Source organism: Daktulosphaira vitifoliae, unplaced genomic scaffold (assembly GCF_025091365.1).
Source record: "Daktulosphaira vitifoliae isolate Bord-2020 unplaced genomic scaffold, ASM2509136v1 Scaffold_3, whole genome shotgun sequence".
NCBI classification, from domain to species: domain Eukaryota; kingdom Metazoa; phylum Arthropoda; class Insecta; order Hemiptera; family Phylloxeridae; genus Daktulosphaira; species Daktulosphaira vitifoliae.
The window spans coordinates 20,153,988-20,169,899 of record NW_026099574.1 but is presented as its reverse complement, the minus strand read 5'-3'; the positions used below and the strand labels follow the sequence as shown (position 1 = coordinate 20,169,899).

The following is a 15,912-nucleotide window of genomic DNA, read 5'->3' as shown; positions in this document are numbered from 1 at the left end:
GCCTACTTTACCCCTTCTTTTTTCTTACGGTCCTTGTTTTTGGGATGTTCCTTGTTTAAACACAATTTTTTATAAAAATAAGTAGTTTAAAAAGGAGTAATCGTCTTTCTTGACATTAAAATTATATGGAGTAATTGAATAGTCGAGGAGCTTATATTATACATAAAATAAAAATGAGTATACAGTTTGGCAAGTCTGCATTATGTTTGTATACTTTGGCCTTGGAAATGTGGCAGCACTGCTTACTATTGATATTTCTTTTCTCCATCATGTAAATTTTGTAAAAATAATATAATAATAATGAAATATTTATTATTTTATGTTAATCACATTTAGTTGTTAAGTTAAATTTTTAAGTAAATTGTTTTTTCAAGCATCATAATGTTTATAATAGTGAATTAAGTTACAGTGGCAGTATCCTTTTGTCCGAGTAGTAATTTCCTATTCTTTTATAAAGGTAATGAAATCACTGTTGAATGACCCAATAAGACTACATCCGTCAAGATCAACTATTATTTATCAATTAAACTCTCAAGTTATTTTAAGTTTAAGCCACAATGCAAATTTTTTCACTTATATAAGTATATATGTATATATATATAGATTTAGTAATATTTTAATTAGGTATGTAATTGAAATCTATAGGCAATACACCAACCTTCTATATGAATTTGACAAAATGATTAAGCAATGATTGCTTAACTGTATAACAATATAAAGACCTAAATATGTTTTTCTATACTACTAGTTTTTAAATAGTAGTTTTAATTATTAAAAAAATTGAAATAATATATAAAATTTGTTTTAGTTTATTAATTATTTAATCATATCTTCATCTAAATTTTAATGAAGAATTACATAATTTTTTGTTGAACTATTTTTATTAGTATTTAAATTTTTTTATTATTTGAAACTATCAACCATATATTATAAGTTTATGCTATTTTTTTTAACATTATTTATTTTAAATATTTTTCAATTGATACATTTTTATTATAAAGTAATTAAAAATTTATAAATTACTTGGTATTGAACTATAAAAAGTTAGTTTAAACTTAAAACTAATTACTTTAAATTTTGAAACAATAATAGTTATTGACGTATAATTTTGTTGTAATATAATTACTAGATTTTAAAACTAACAATAATGTTGATATTACTCATTATGTAAACTGAAAATATCATCTTTTAAAAAAATGTCAACTTCTAGAAGTGATACCTTACAATTGAAAATTAACCTTAAATTTTATCAATTAAATTTCAGTTAAATAACAATTATGAGATGAAAATTTATATTTTCCATACTAAAATGTAACTTAAATATTTTTAAATATTTTATTACAGACTGAATATTTTAATTGTCAAGCTATGAATCAAGAATCACAATCATGTTGTCCAGTTTGTACACTATACTTGCGCCCTGGCATATCTCTTCCAGCTCATTTAAACACTCATCCAAAAAAACACGTTATAAAAGCTCTTCTTTCATTAACCAACCAAAATACTAGTATTTCTAAGGTTGTTGATCAAAATGAAGAAACTCTCTCAGATGAAAGTAGCTCTACTTCGTCATGCCATTCAGGAACTAATAATATTCAGGATAGAGCGAATGATGATAGAATAGGTCCTGTTTGTTTATCTCCTAAAAATTCAAATGGTCAAGTTTTTTCTGAACTAAGAGACGTTTTTGATAACAATCTCGATGATGTTAGTATTGAAGAAAATAATGGCGTTTTTGAAAATCACTATTCACCTGAATATGAAGATCAGCAAGATTGTAGTACAAGCTTTCAAGGTGGTTCTATTGAGTCTACTCAAAATCCTGAAGAACTAGAAGAAACTACTAGATCATCTATTACTGAAAATTTTAATACTGATCCATTTCAAACAAATGTGAATGTTATTGAAGATGAAGAATATATGTCTCGTTATTTTTATTCAAGTGAAAATGCACGTATTTCACATACTGATCCTGATCCACAGTTGAATCCACCTCAATACAGTACACTTACTACTATGGAATTACATACAGAATATATATCATCAAATAATCAAGAAAATCAATTAACTTTAGATATTCAAACTGATGAACTTATGCCTGCTCATGGTGAGTTATCAGGACAAGAAAGTTTAGAACCTCCAGAGCCTATTCTAGCATCTATATGGACTATGAAAAATAATGATGAATCTCAGCCTCATACCAGTTCAGCATGGGATGATACAGTTCATGAAGTCAGTACAGCAGCTAGAAATTTAATGAGTTTGAAAAATAGGGAAGAATTACCCAAAGATGAGATTTTAGAAAAAAAAGAATTTAAGCCTTTATTAGGAAAGTTAACTTGCCCTTATTGTAAATTAAAATTTAATGGTGTTAAGGACCGAAAAGCACACATAGATGAGGAACACAAAAATGAAGAAGGAGTTAAAAAAGGTTTGATGTATATTAAACCACTAACTAAAGTTGAAAACGAGATAGTTAGTAATGATATTGAAAATTTAAAAGTTGAATGTGGTATATGTGGTCAAGCATTTGAGGATTATATTAAAATGACATTGCATTTTATAGATACTCATAAAGGTAACATGAATTAATTATATACATAGTATTATTTAAGACATAACCACACAATCTTATATCAAAACTTGCATAGAAATGCTTTCATCTCCACTCCAATAAATTATATACTCTAATGATTGCTGACTGTTGGTTATGTCTGCTTATAATTTTGGACATCTTTGCCATTATAAACTAGGATAAAAAAAATAATTACCAAAACTTTTTGTCCACACTTTGTATAAAACCTGAAAGGATAACTTTTTGGTGTTAATCACTTTAAATTAATTAAAAATATATTTATTGTTATATAAAAACATTTCTAATTAAGGATAATTGTATTTTGCGTTTTGTGAAATATTATATACTATTTCTATAAAATATTCCATTATTTTTATAAACAAGTATTGTGAGGTAATCAACATAGTTATTGACATTGAAATTTATAAATTTAAAGTACTGTGATAACATAATTATAGCATAAATTAACTGACAATTTATTTATTAGTTTTACATTTTGAAATAAATTATATTTTTAATTAAATTGTTTTTCAGATAAGAATAACTTATGTCCTACATGTGATACAGTTTTTCCTATGATCACAGAATTTCGAGATCATATATTAAAAGTTCATCCACTGGTTTGTAGCTTCTGTTCAAGACAATTTCATTCCCAATTTTCTTTAACAGCTCATCTCAAACGCCATCTTCAAATTAGACCATATAACTGTGATCACTGCAATAAATCATTTGTTAGTCGTATTCAACTTCAAGATCATGTAAACGGGCATCTCAATATTAAACCATATAATTGTGATCGCTGTGAACATTCCTTTAGGTGCAGAGCTAATCTTAACAGCCATATACGAAAATTACATGAACCCTCTGGAAGTCAAAAAGATTTTTACTGCCACTGTGGAGAGGTAATTATATTTAAATATATTGTACTTAAAAATTCCATACCTTCAAATTAATAGATAACTGAATTATACTTTGTAGGTGTTTTCATCATTAAAAAAATTGACTTGGCATAAAGAAACACATGAAGTAAAACCTAAACAGTGCCTTTGGTGCTCTGAACGATTTATACATATTACTTCTTTGACTAGACACATACGGAGATCACATGATCCTGGATATTTGCCAACCAAGGATCGAGATACAGAAAATATGTGCTGTCAAATATGTAATAACACATTTTTAAGAAAATCATTTGCCACTCATATGCTTATTCATAAAGATCTAAGACCTTTTTCGTGTAATATATGCAATCATGCATTTCGAACTAAATGGAATTTAAGGATGCATCAATGGACTCATATGTCAAGATCACATAAACCATTTAAATGTACACAATGTAAGAGTGCATTTTATTTAAAACATGAGTGGGATGCTCATGTTCGAGCACATAATGGCGTTCGTCCATTTACTTGTAATGAGTGTGGTAAACAATTTATTAGAAAAAAACATTGCATCCGACATATGGCTGAACATGAAGAAGGGAATCGATCGTTTGAGTGTCCTGAATGTGGAAAAAAGTATTTAATTATTAGTTTGTTTTAATATTATGTGTATTATCATATTTTTTTTTATTTAGATTCCATCGAAGTTATTACCTCTCTGATCATATGAAAACACATACAGGGCAAAAGCCTCATACTTGTCATATTTGTGGAAAAACAACCAGCTCAAAATCTAATCACAATAAGCATGTCCGTACACATCATGCTAGGGAATCGGTTAATACTGAAGGTTAATTTTGAAAAAAACCTTGTAAATAAAAAATGTATTGTATAAAGATCTGATTATTTAATTCACTTAATAATCACTAAAAATTAAAACTTGTGTATATTAATTTAAGGTCGATTATGTAATTACTAATTTATACTCATAAATTGAATTTATTTAATTGAATATTTTATATTTAAGTAATACATTATGCATAATTAGAGTTGCCTTTGCATATTAAATTTTATCATCACTTTCTTCTTTTTGAACTGGCTCACCTTATTTGTTTTTAAATACTTGATGGTAAATTAGAATTATTGAGTTCATATGGCATTTTTTAACCATTAATATTATCTTTACAAGTTTGTCAGTTCAACCCTTTACCAATTTTATTGTTATTATGTATTTTTTTTTAACTTAAGTATTTATAAGTTTATTAGCTTATAAGTTAGGTATTATTTTTAAACCTATTAACTCTCATATAAATTCATATTATGCAAGAACGCAGACATTTTTTTTTTGTGAACAAATTTGTGTGAGTGTATTTGCGTGTTTTCTTTATTTGTTTCCAACTTTCAAAGTTACTGTGTTAATTTATTTATCTAATGTCTTTTTAGTTTAATTTTATTTATGCAATATATAATTTATAAGAGAATTGATGTAACTTTTTTTAAACTTTACAATAAAATTATAAAAATTATTTATTTTATGATACTTAATTCTTAAAATGTTATTCTGATTAAATTTGTCATTTATAAATCAATGATTAACATCTGTTGCATATTTTTACATATTTCAAATTTTTTATTTGTATATATCTGCATAAAATTTTCAGAATATATTGAATTAATCTAATAAACTAAAAGAATTCATTTTTAATGAAAAATTGTTAATTATCACCCATTTTTACTTAGATGTTCTAGGTGCCTAAAAAAATTGATTAAAAACCACTAAATTAATTTTTGTAATTCAAGTATCTCATTTTTTCTCTTAAAACAAACAAAAATTATTATTTTTTTGTCTATGATAATAACTGAATACTGTATTGTAATTCTTATTAATTTATAGTTAGGATTGTTCTTATAGGATCCATTATTATGTATCAAATTATTTCTATTTTTATTTTTCCTAGTTATGAGAGCTATTATTTTAGATTTTTGAATTTTGTAGGGACTGCATAACTTGACATCATATTGTGAAATCCCTTTAATAATGGTCATATTTTTATGTCTAGGAGTAATATTTAATGATAGAAGTAGTTATACACGGGCCTCTCTCTCAGTCCATATTTTAAAATTGTTATAACTTCTGAATTACTGATTTAAAAGTTGTTAGCTGACCCAAAATTTTCTTAGTTGGATAAATTCCTATTTTATAATTTAGTTCAGTACGTATTTCTACTTAAAAGAATATAGTTAACATCTCTATAATTTATTATACATTTAAATTGATCACTCTGTATAATTTTTATTTATATTTTCTAAAAAATTTTAACTAATAAAATGAATAAATGAATTCTTATTATATTCATGAAAAATTTTAAAAAATGATAAAGTTTGTGCTCTATTCTTACCACGTAACATTAGATAAAAATTGTTATCAATACAAATCAGTCGCTTGAAAATAAATAAATAGCCAATAATATATTAACACAGATAAGATAAATCATAGAATATATATAGTTTTATTATATATCTGTGATAAATATAGTTAAAAAATAATTCCTCATAAAGACTTTTTTTTCCTATGAGTGGTAATACTGATCTAAAGCTGGTTTTGGTTTGCTTACATTTTTGATAATTACACGTCTTGAATAGAAAATTCACTATCTAGTTTTATCTTATCTGTTGTATTAGCAGAATTAAACTGATATTTGTATAAATCAGAGCGAATGGCAACAGACTATGTATAGATAACTTTTTCATAAATTCTATGAAACTTAAAACAACTATATAACTAGTTGTGATTATAATTATAATCAGTAAATGTTCCGAGTTAAAAATTAGGGGATATAATATATTGTCTGTGGATTGTGATTACACATTTTCAAATTATTTTTCAATATATGAATCCAGAATGTAAGATCAAAGTAGAATTGGTAGGATGGACATTGATATTAATATAATATCAACAAGCTTAGAAGCATTAATTGGTAAGCTATATTTTTTCTAGTGCATATTTTAAGTACCTTTTTTTCATTTATATTGGGTATTCATTTATTATTCCAACTCGACATTACTTTATGTATGTATTAATATTGGTTCTGATTAAACATTATAACTTGATGAGTATTATTAATAAATAAATATACTGTTAACTTAAAATCAATTTTTAATTTTCAGATTTATATAAATGTTAAATAATTATAAACATGTTTATTAATTTAAAAAATATTGATAATTGTTTCCATGATTATAATTTCTTTAGAGTTGTATAATAAATTAACAGTTATACAATTTAAAAATTATAGAAGCTATATAAATAGATATATATCTTCTTGAGTTCACCATTTAAAATTACCATTATGTGTCATATAGTGATTTATTTCTCAAATATAGGAATTTTAATATATATGTTAATATTACTTTAATAAATTATAATAGTCTATTTTAGCTTTAAATTTAGTATCTGATGTACTCAACGATTGAGGGATACATGGAACAAAAATGATAGTCCATGTTTAAATAATTTCAAGAAAATAAAAACAAAGTTGTAAATTCTTATAATAATTAAAAAGAAAAAAAAAATTTAATTATTAGCAAAATAAAAACTGATTTCATTACTTGATACTACATCTAATAGACTTCTGAACTAAACTATAAAAACAATATTAAAATAATTAACTACTTATCAGAAAAAATAACTTGTATCCTTAAATTTTTTAATTATTTTTTAAGAAATATTTTCAAAGTTACAAGAGAAAACATATTTTTCATTTTAGAAAGTTTTATTTTCTTTTCCCCATCATAAAATTATATTAACTAAAATTTTTAAAAATATTATAAAATTTTATAGAAATTTTTTTTTGAATTAGTACTTTTTTTTAGTTTTTAAATTTAGGTTGGAGGAATAACAGGAATGTAAATGGTCTGTAGGTAAAAAAGCTTCAGTATTTGTGGTGCTTACAATTTACTGAAGAAAAATATATTTGTAATTTGATATTGTTTATGCATATTCAAAAAAAAATTATTGAAGTTATTTTGTATTAAAGTGATTGATGTTATAATATTTGAATTATTTTCTTATTTAATCTAGTATTACATTAAATAATATGTCTTAAATGGTAAGTGACACATATATATGTATTATTATTGATTATAATTATTAGTAGAATCCAGGTTTATATGCAATTATAATTTTTGTTTTTGTCATTCTAAATACATTAACATTAAGTACACATTCATAATTATGTTACTTAAAATTAATGTATTTTAACTAGGGCAATTGCAAAGTATTATAAGAGACTATCAAAATTCTATTGGTTAACTTTTATTATACTTAAAAAATTAATTAATTTAAAAATTTGAATTTCATGTAATACATTTAAAATACTACTGTAATATAAATATTATTATGAGAAATTTGGAGGATATAACCTCTCCTTGACAAAAATAAACATTTCATGAAGAATTATTCTGGAGGATTTAATTAGAATTTTGGTAGTAAAAATATTTTTTGTTCATGCCCTTCTCTCTTAAGACAATATCCTAAAAACACTTTAGCATTATACTCTTTTTATTTCTTAAAATACCCACAGACTAATTATAGATCATAGTTGGTAGTGCTTAGTATGAGAATTTGTCTTATTATTCAAGGTGTAATCTAAGGAATTTGAAAGAAATGGGGGTTATCTCTTTCAATAAGGCATATCCTACTGTAAGTATTCTATTGTAGTAACTCAAAATTTGTCAACTTGTTTATACATGTTTTTTTATTGTAAAAATACAGAATTCCTTTATAATGTAATAACTTATTATGTCATTTCTACAAAATTGACAAAATGTATATTACTAAATATAATTGTTTATCAATAACAGAAAATGATAAATTCATTTTATGCATTAGTATGGTATATTTTAAGTTACTAAACTACAATACTTACAGCGTGATATCTCAAGGTACTGTATAAAAATCACAAATTCGTTATCTTTTTTATGTGGTGTGTTATAATATTAAAAACACAATATCTTTAATACATAAATAAAAATAAAAATGTCCTGAATTTAAATAATATAGAAAGGGGTCCAGAAAATTATTTCAACATTTTTGAAAGTGTCTTCCGGTTTAATGAGTGAAATTTTGCCACTTATTAGGAGTATGATCAGTGTTGTTTTGATAGTTATGCAGGAAATTTATACCTCATACTTATTAACCATTTAATGAAATTGTGTATTCCTGTAATTATTGTATACACTCTACAGTTATTTTACAAAAACACTACTGATTATAATTATATGGGCTTGAAAGATGCACTCCCATTCAAAATATATTTTTATACTACCCTAAAGTAATTTTAATTGAAGTTGATTGTCTTAGAAATGTCTCAAACAAATTTATATGAATGAATATAATTAATGGTTCTAAATATTAGTATTTTATATTGTGATTTTAATTGTTTTATTAATTTTAGTAACTTTAAATTATTAGTCTAAAAGTTTCTGGTGTTGTTTTGATTCCTTAATGATAAGTTTTAAATGAGAATTTAAAAAAAATTCTTATTTTTAACTAACAATTTTTAATTAGTGATAAATATTTTCTATATGTTAAAAATTACTCAAACTTATTTATTTTTGAGTACAAGTTTTATGTAAAATAACTGCTTCAAAATATTTTATATAAAAATAATAAAATGGATTGAGATATTTTATAGCCTTTCATAAAAAAAATTTTGATATTATGTTATATTTATTTTTTTTGATTTGTATGCAAAGAAAAATTGTAAATCAATTTTCCTACCTTATAATTTCATCTTTTTCTTATAATTAAATTTAATCATAACTTAAATTTTTTATTAAAAAAAATATATCTAATTTTAAAATACTATTAGATATATTTTTACTAGATATAGAAAATTTGATTTATTTTTTTACTTTTATTTGCTTTTTTTATATGTAAGTGTTTTTAATTTTAAAATATCATGAGTTTGTATATCAAAAATGATGATTATAACAAATTTTAAAAAATTAACAAAAAACAATTGAAGAATTTGTTTATTTTTTATATTTTTTTTTAATGTTAGAGTTTTAGATAAAAATTTGTTTGATTTATTCTCATTATGTATAATGATTTTATTGTTTTAGCTTGTTGGTGGCAAAATAATTGGAAAATATCTATCAAGTTTCAAAAAAGAAGCTGTATATAAAATTTATACTTGCAAAGTTTCCAAAATTAAGATAATAATTTTTTAATGAAAAACATGTAGAAAAGGCAATTATTTGCAAAAAACAACCAAAAGACAAAAGCAAAGTTTAAAATTTTAGATTACAAATTAAAAATTATTCTAAAAGTTACAAAACTACATTAATATATTACATATATTTGTTTTAAGTATTTAAGAATAGAAACTATTATTATTATTAATATATTAAGAATTCAATAAAATAAATTTTATACTAACAAAACAAAAAAAAGTTAATGAAATTATAAGAAAAAATTATTTTCATTTTATAAAAATTATACTTAATTAAGTATTATTCTGATGAAAATTGCATATCTGCATCAGTAAAAATACCTGACATATACTATTATATTTCTTTTGTTTCTTGTTCATTTGAAAATTGAACTAAAATGAATTTATTTGTGCTAATGTTAAATAGTTAAAGCTGCTAAATGTATTTTTTTGTGTTGAATGATAATGTGCACTACAAATTTAAACAAAAAATTATTACATTGTCATTATAAGGAAATTTTATAGCTAAAAGTATAAATTTCATAGATATTTATTAAAAAATTTTAATTGAGTACTGATTTGAGGAATTTTATAGTAAAATAATCTTAAGAATTCCTAAAATTTGTGAAATAAAAAATGTATAATGTTATATATTGAGTACCAATAAAATCTAAGTTCTAATAATATGGTCAAGTTGGTTTTAGAACAAATATTAAAATTTTTCAAAAGCTTGATTTACTTTGTAATAATTAAATTTTTTTAAATAATAATGCTCATTATGCTATATTAATGTATGTATAAAATACATTACTTCTTATAAATATTTCAAAAATAAAATTTCAAAATCCACTGAATGACACGATAATGGCTAGGTTAACAATAAAGTTATTATTTATTTTTTTTTATCTAATTTCCTATGTGCTCATAATTTTAATATAAAAGTATAATCATTTTGAAAAACTATTCATCATTATAGGTTTAATCTATGTATATTAAGACTATTGGTGTTATTACTCTAAATATTATCCTATGTACTATTTACTAGTGGTATAATTTTATAAAATAGTATTAATTCTTAACCATTTAGTACCAGGTATCAAAAATATCCCAAATTTGCAATGAAAAAATATGAAAATAAAGCAGAATGTAGTTAGTGTTTTTAATTAATACGTTTTTGTAAATACTTTAATTGATGAAGTATTTAGAACACATAAAATATATTAACATTAAGTACAGTTAATAAATATTTACTTAATTGTTATTTTTATAAATTTTGATCAAATTTTAGAGCGAGCTACTAGAAATAGCAATGAAAAGTTGGATAGTGCTGCATTGCTAGCATTTAGTGGTTTTGTTCAAAAAGATTCAAAATGTGCTCCTATAGCTGCTAAATATATTCTATCAAAAATTCATTCTTTGCAAGAATGGGAAGCTTTACAAGCTCTTCATGTAAATTAATAATAATTAAAATAAATACAAAGGATATTATAACTTCTATTTTTCAGTTATTGGATATATGTATGCAGACTGGCAGTTCAACTTTCCAAGCTGAAGTGGGTAAATTTAAATTTTTGAATGAACTAATACGTTTAGTGTCTCCTAAATACAGTGGAATTCAAACTTCAGAAGTACTAAAAAATAAAATAATTGATCTCCTTAGAATGTGGTCATTCCAGTTTCCAAATAATGTTAAAATCCAGGATGCTTTTACTATGTTAAAAAAACAAGGAGTTGTTAATGTAATTAATATTAAAAATATAATTATAATATATCATTAATTATGGGAAAATAATTTTTCAATTTAAGGATATGAAAAATGTGAATCGCCCCCCTTGTGAATTAACCTCATCCACTGAATTAAAAAAAGCATCTATTCTAAATGAAGAAAAGTCATTGTTGTTACAGAAATTACTCAAGAGTAAAAAACCAGAAGACCTCAAAGCTGCTAATCAATTAATAAAATCTATGGTAGAAGAGGTATTACACATGAGTTATATCTTTTTTTAAATATTTAATAATAAAATAATAATATATCATACATTTTTAATACATTATGTGTATTATATAATATTTTTTTAAAATGAATATTTACAATCTGTACATATAAATTTAGTACAATAAATAATTTTAATAATTTCATTGATTATATAATACATGACAAATCTTAAGTTGGAAATCTTGTAGTTGAAATACCTAAAATAAATGTATTTAAATTAAATAAATAACATTATAACAGTAATAAAAATATTATTTTTATTTTTAAATTAGCTATTACATTTGAGTTGTTGGTTTCTTATTAAAATTTTTATTTTATATTAGGCTATACTATTTAGATATTGTTAGAAAATTAATTATTTTATTATCTTCTCTATAATTAGAAATACTTTAACATGTGGTGTAAAATGGGATTTTTTTGTCTGAACAGAATTAGGATTTGTTTTACTGTAGTAGTTATATTACTTAAAGGTTATTTTGGATATATTGTAGAGGTTATCTTTTTTCATGAGGCATTGAGGAATAATTTTTGTATTGTCAAGAAATACAAAGATTATTAAATGTCTTGAAGCGGGTTAATAATACTGCATTTTTCCTACTGTAGTTGTTTGTCCTAAATTTATTGGTGTTGTCTGATACGCTTTCACTTTTTGTCTAATAGTATTATTTAATGCTTTTTAAATTATAAATAATAATAATTTTTAAAGGAAGAGCAAAAAACTGAAAAATTAAATAAAATGATCACAGATATTGATGTAGCTTCCAACAGTGTAAAATTATTATCTGAAATGCTGAAGTCTTATAACAAAGAATCTAGTTCACCTCATGATTTGGAACTTATCAAAGAACTTTATACTGAAGTAAAAAAATTAGAACCAAGCATAAAAATGATATTAGCTATTGAAATACCAGATAATGAAATTATTGTCAGTAAGTTCATTTAAGAATTATATTATTATTTATTTGAATTGTTTAAAAAATAATAGTAATATTCCCTAAAAAATTATATATTTACAATAAATGTATAAAAATATACTCTTATAAATTTTATCATTAAAATGCTACTATAGTATTTAAGTTATATAATAAATAAATCGTAAACAAAACTTTATGTTATTAGACATACAAATTGAAGGATTTACACATTGACATAGTAATTTCACCCTAAGTATTTTTAAACTAAAATACTTTGGTTTTTTATATTTATGCTTAAAATTCACTCTTAAAACCTATTGCTTAGATTAAAAAGAAGAAACTTATATTTATAGAAAATTAATATTAAAAAAATAATTTACAGGAAACATTATCCATTTAAGTTATGAAATAAATGAAATTTTGAATATATATATTGATACAATAGAAAAATCTTTAAATAAAGAATCAAATAGCCAAAGAGATATTGAAGACCTACTAGATTTCAATTCGTTATCAGTAGCTCCAGGTATTTAAAGTTATTATTTCTTTAAAAAATAATTAAATTATTTTTCTGTTTTATTTAGATTCTCACGATTTATTAGGAAGCACAAATATTGTTAGTTCTTGTATAAATGATGCTTTAACTAGTAATACAAAAATTAAGCATTTATTTTCTAATAATAATTCACCTACAGTTTCTGTAGTTAATGGTAAGATAATTATTTATTTTCCATTATTCATTAAAACTCACAAAAAAAAAAAACATTTATAGAATTAGAAAATCCAAATTCTTCACTTAACAATGAAAAAAATGGCCAAAATGAAATAATAAAGAATAATTTGTTTGAAGAACTTAATAATCTCGGAAAAGATTTGTTAACTAAATTACAAAAACCAAATAAAGTAGTAAAGTATGTATATAATTTATTGAAAAAAGTATAATTATTTCATTATATAATAGAACAAGGAAAAATATTTTAATATTATATTAAAGTATAAATAATTTTTTTTTTTTTATTGTAGGACCTTTTCAGCTCAAAGCTTAGATACCATTATTGCTATGAAAAACTGTGATTCACAAGATGTGGTATCATTCAAATTAAATGAATCAGAACAAATAGAAAATCTTAAAATTGATAATAACATTTTGAAACCCATAAGTGATCTGGAGATTGAACTGGAAAATATTATTTCTTGTAATTATACATTAAACTTAAAAAAAAAAAAAATCCTGTATAATTAATTCTATTTACATAATTAATTCTCTTTATTGATCAATATTTTAACTTTCTGAAATGGTTAGCTCATATGTGATAATTTTAAACAATATCAGAGTCTTACTAAATATTTAAAAAAATGTTTATAGATAATGAACCAGTTTTTGTTAATGTATTTAACAAAAATGATATCATTACTGATATCCATTTGGCAGCTAATAAACTTCGAGATGACACTAGTGTATATGTTGTTACTACAAAAAGTGAAAATAAAAAACCCATTAATAATTTCTTATTTCAGCCAATAATCCCAAATGTAAGTATTTTATATACTTATATTGTATAAATGATACATTATTTAGTTTTTCAATATTTTATTTAAAGACATTATAAATCTGTACTATCACAACTTAATTTTTCATCATGAATCATATTTTTTAAGTTTTATCTATATCTTATTGGATGATATGTTGACCTGTAAAGGTTTAAAAAAAAAAAAAATTAAATATTTTATGGTTAAAAGTTATGTGTAACATATTAGACTTAACTATTTTTTTTGATAATCACTTAATTTTAGCAAAACAATTTCTATAGCATGTTTACCTAAGTAAAAAAAAATAAGTATCCTCCTAAAATAATCTCTGAATATGCCCCTGGTGAATACCTCAGTAAACAAAGTTCAACCTAATACCCAATACATTTTACTATTTTCTTTTTATTGTTTGAATTTTCCTGATTTTAATAATTAAATTTTTAATATATTTTTATTGCATCGATTGTGATGTAATATTTTTCTTGCAAAACACTTATTGTGCCTGATGTAACTGGGTACTCCTTCTGAAATCAGTGGCCTAATTATGAGGATAGTCCAAAGAGGCTTACGTGCTAAAGGCCCGTGAGTCTCGTAGAACCCTAGCTAGGTGAAGCATAGTACATAATATATTATTTCATTTATTATTAAATTAAACAGTTTTAAATAAATTAAAATATTACTAAGATTTTTTTTGTTAAAATCTTTATTAGTTATTACTGTGTTCTTAGAATTGCAGATTACGTTTGTTGTCACCATCAAGGACAGATTTACCAATTTACAATACATTTTTACCTCAAGTATCAATAGTACAAATTTTTTTAATTGCTACTCGTAAGAAGGTTGGCTTCAAATTATGTCTTTGAACAAACTATTTTATGTGTAAATGTTTAATATTCATTTTTTTTTTTTTTGTTTTTTGTAGGATTTCTTACCTTTAAAGTTTGTTGTTAGTTATACAGTGGATAATGAAATGATAACAGAATTTGGAATAGTAAAACATCTACAGCTAAACAATTCTTGTTAAATTTGTAAAAAAATTCAGTCATTTGAATAAATTTGCTAATTAAAAATTCTGATAGTATCGGTTTAATCTAACTTAAAAATTTATTAAAGTTTTGTCTTAGGGTTTTTATTGGAATATGTAGTTATTTTCGTCATAGAGGTGTCTATTCACCCCTAGGGATGTCATAGTGTAGTACTCTTTTGATAAAAAATTTTAATTACGCTTCAATCACTTAAAAATTTTATATCAAGAGTTCATGAAATACTGTGTCACAATTAAAAGTTTTGAAGTGTGTTTAATTTAATCAAATCTCAAAACTTAAGTATTTTCATATCTTTGTACTATTTACAATAATTGTAAGTAGTATAAAATAGACTAATTATTAGTCTATTTTATCAAATTTTGCAATAGTTTTACCGAAAATATTATCTTTTTTCCTGCATTTATTACTAACATAACATTATGATTTTTGGTATTATAATTATTTGATACTTTATTTGTTTTATAAGTTTTAAGTGTTTTAATAAGGGAATTAATATATTTTAATTAAAAACAAGTTGAAAAATTTCTACTCTCTATATGCATTTTTAAGTTTTAAACCCCTCTTGTATTAAAGGAAATGGTCCGATTTAAAAATAAGTATGTCGAATTAAAGAGGTATATAAATATTATGTTTCATAAAAAATTGTATTGATCCATACATTTTTCAAAAAGTTATAGCATTATAAAGTTAAAAATGTAAAATATAAAATGGAGAATTTTAACATAAAAATAGCATACGGAACACATTTAAATCGT

At 22.8% G+C, this 15,912-nt stretch overlaps 2 protein-coding genes across 6 annotated transcripts; both read left to right on the top strand.

Annotated features, from left to right (window-relative positions):
- The first annotated feature begins 262 nt into the window (after nucleotides 1-262).
- LOC126901601 (zinc finger protein 569-like) lies at nucleotides 263-4,791 on the top strand. 2 transcript variants are annotated; one of them, XM_050678187.1, is made up of 5 exons: nucleotides 263-581; nucleotides 1,345-2,578; nucleotides 3,110-3,477; nucleotides 3,554-4,092; nucleotides 4,152-4,791. In XM_050678187.1, exons 2-5 carry the CDS (start codon nucleotides 1,369-1,371, stop codon nucleotides 4,309-4,311), a joined length of 2,277 nt encoding a protein of 758 aa, XP_050534144.1. In that variant the 5' UTR covers nucleotides 263-581; nucleotides 1,345-1,368; the 3' UTR covers nucleotides 4,312-4,791. The 2 variants fall into 2 exon arrangements, with proteins under 2 accessions (XP_050534144.1, XP_050534143.1); XM_050678186.1 differs by having other exon boundaries at nucleotides 264-457.
- Nucleotides 4,792-6,119: 1,328 nt separating this feature from the next.
- LOC126901607 (ADP-ribosylation factor-binding protein GGA1) lies at nucleotides 6,120-15,181 on the top strand. 4 transcript variants are annotated; one of them, XM_050678202.1, is made up of 13 exons: nucleotides 6,122-6,434; nucleotides 9,583-9,788; nucleotides 10,960-11,120; nucleotides 11,177-11,410; nucleotides 11,478-11,648; nucleotides 12,374-12,596; nucleotides 12,964-13,107; nucleotides 13,166-13,291; nucleotides 13,354-13,492; nucleotides 13,605-13,777; nucleotides 13,948-14,114; nucleotides 14,840-14,950; nucleotides 15,034-15,181. In XM_050678202.1, the coding sequence occupies exons 4-13, from the start codon at nucleotides 11,192-11,194 to the stop codon at nucleotides 15,133-15,135; spliced, it is 1,575 nt and encodes a 524-aa protein (XP_050534159.1). In that variant the 5' UTR covers nucleotides 6,122-6,434; nucleotides 9,583-9,788; nucleotides 10,960-11,120; nucleotides 11,177-11,191; the 3' UTR covers nucleotides 15,136-15,181. The 4 variants fall into 4 exon arrangements, with proteins under 4 accessions (XP_050534157.1, XP_050534159.1, XP_050534158.1 ...); XM_050678200.1 differs by lacking the exon at nucleotides 9,583-9,788 and having other exon boundaries at nucleotides 6,120-6,434; XM_050678201.1 differs by lacking the exons at nucleotides 6,122-6,434; nucleotides 9,583-9,788 and adding an exon at nucleotides 10,420-10,820.
- Nucleotides 15,182-15,912: the final 731 nt, after the last annotated feature.

Bases quoted from the DNA above. Each gene is read 5' to 3' on its own strand.
- LOC126901601 (XM_050678187.1), top strand. From the start codon at position 1,369: ATGAATCAAGAATCACAATCATGTTGTCCAGTTTGTACACTATACTTG. The intron at 2,579-3,109 runs GTAACATGAATT...ATTGTTTTTCAG, and splicing joins TTTTATAGATACTCATAAAG to ATAAGAATAACTTATGTCCT. The intron at 4,093-4,151 runs GTATTTAATTAT...TTTTTTATTTAG, and splicing joins TGTCCTGAATGTGGAAAAAA to ATTCCATCGAAGTTATTACC.
- LOC126901607 (XM_050678200.1), top strand. From the start codon at position 6,386: ATGGACATTGATATTAATATAATATCAACAAGCTTAGAAGCATTAATT. The intron at 11,649-12,373 runs GTATTACACATG...TAATTTTTAAAG, and splicing joins TAAAATCTATGGTAGAAGAG to GAAGAGCAAAAAACTGAAAA. The intron at 14,951-15,033 runs GTTGGCTTCAAA...TGTTTTTTGTAG, and splicing joins TAATTGCTACTCGTAAGAAG to GATTTCTTACCTTTAAAGTT.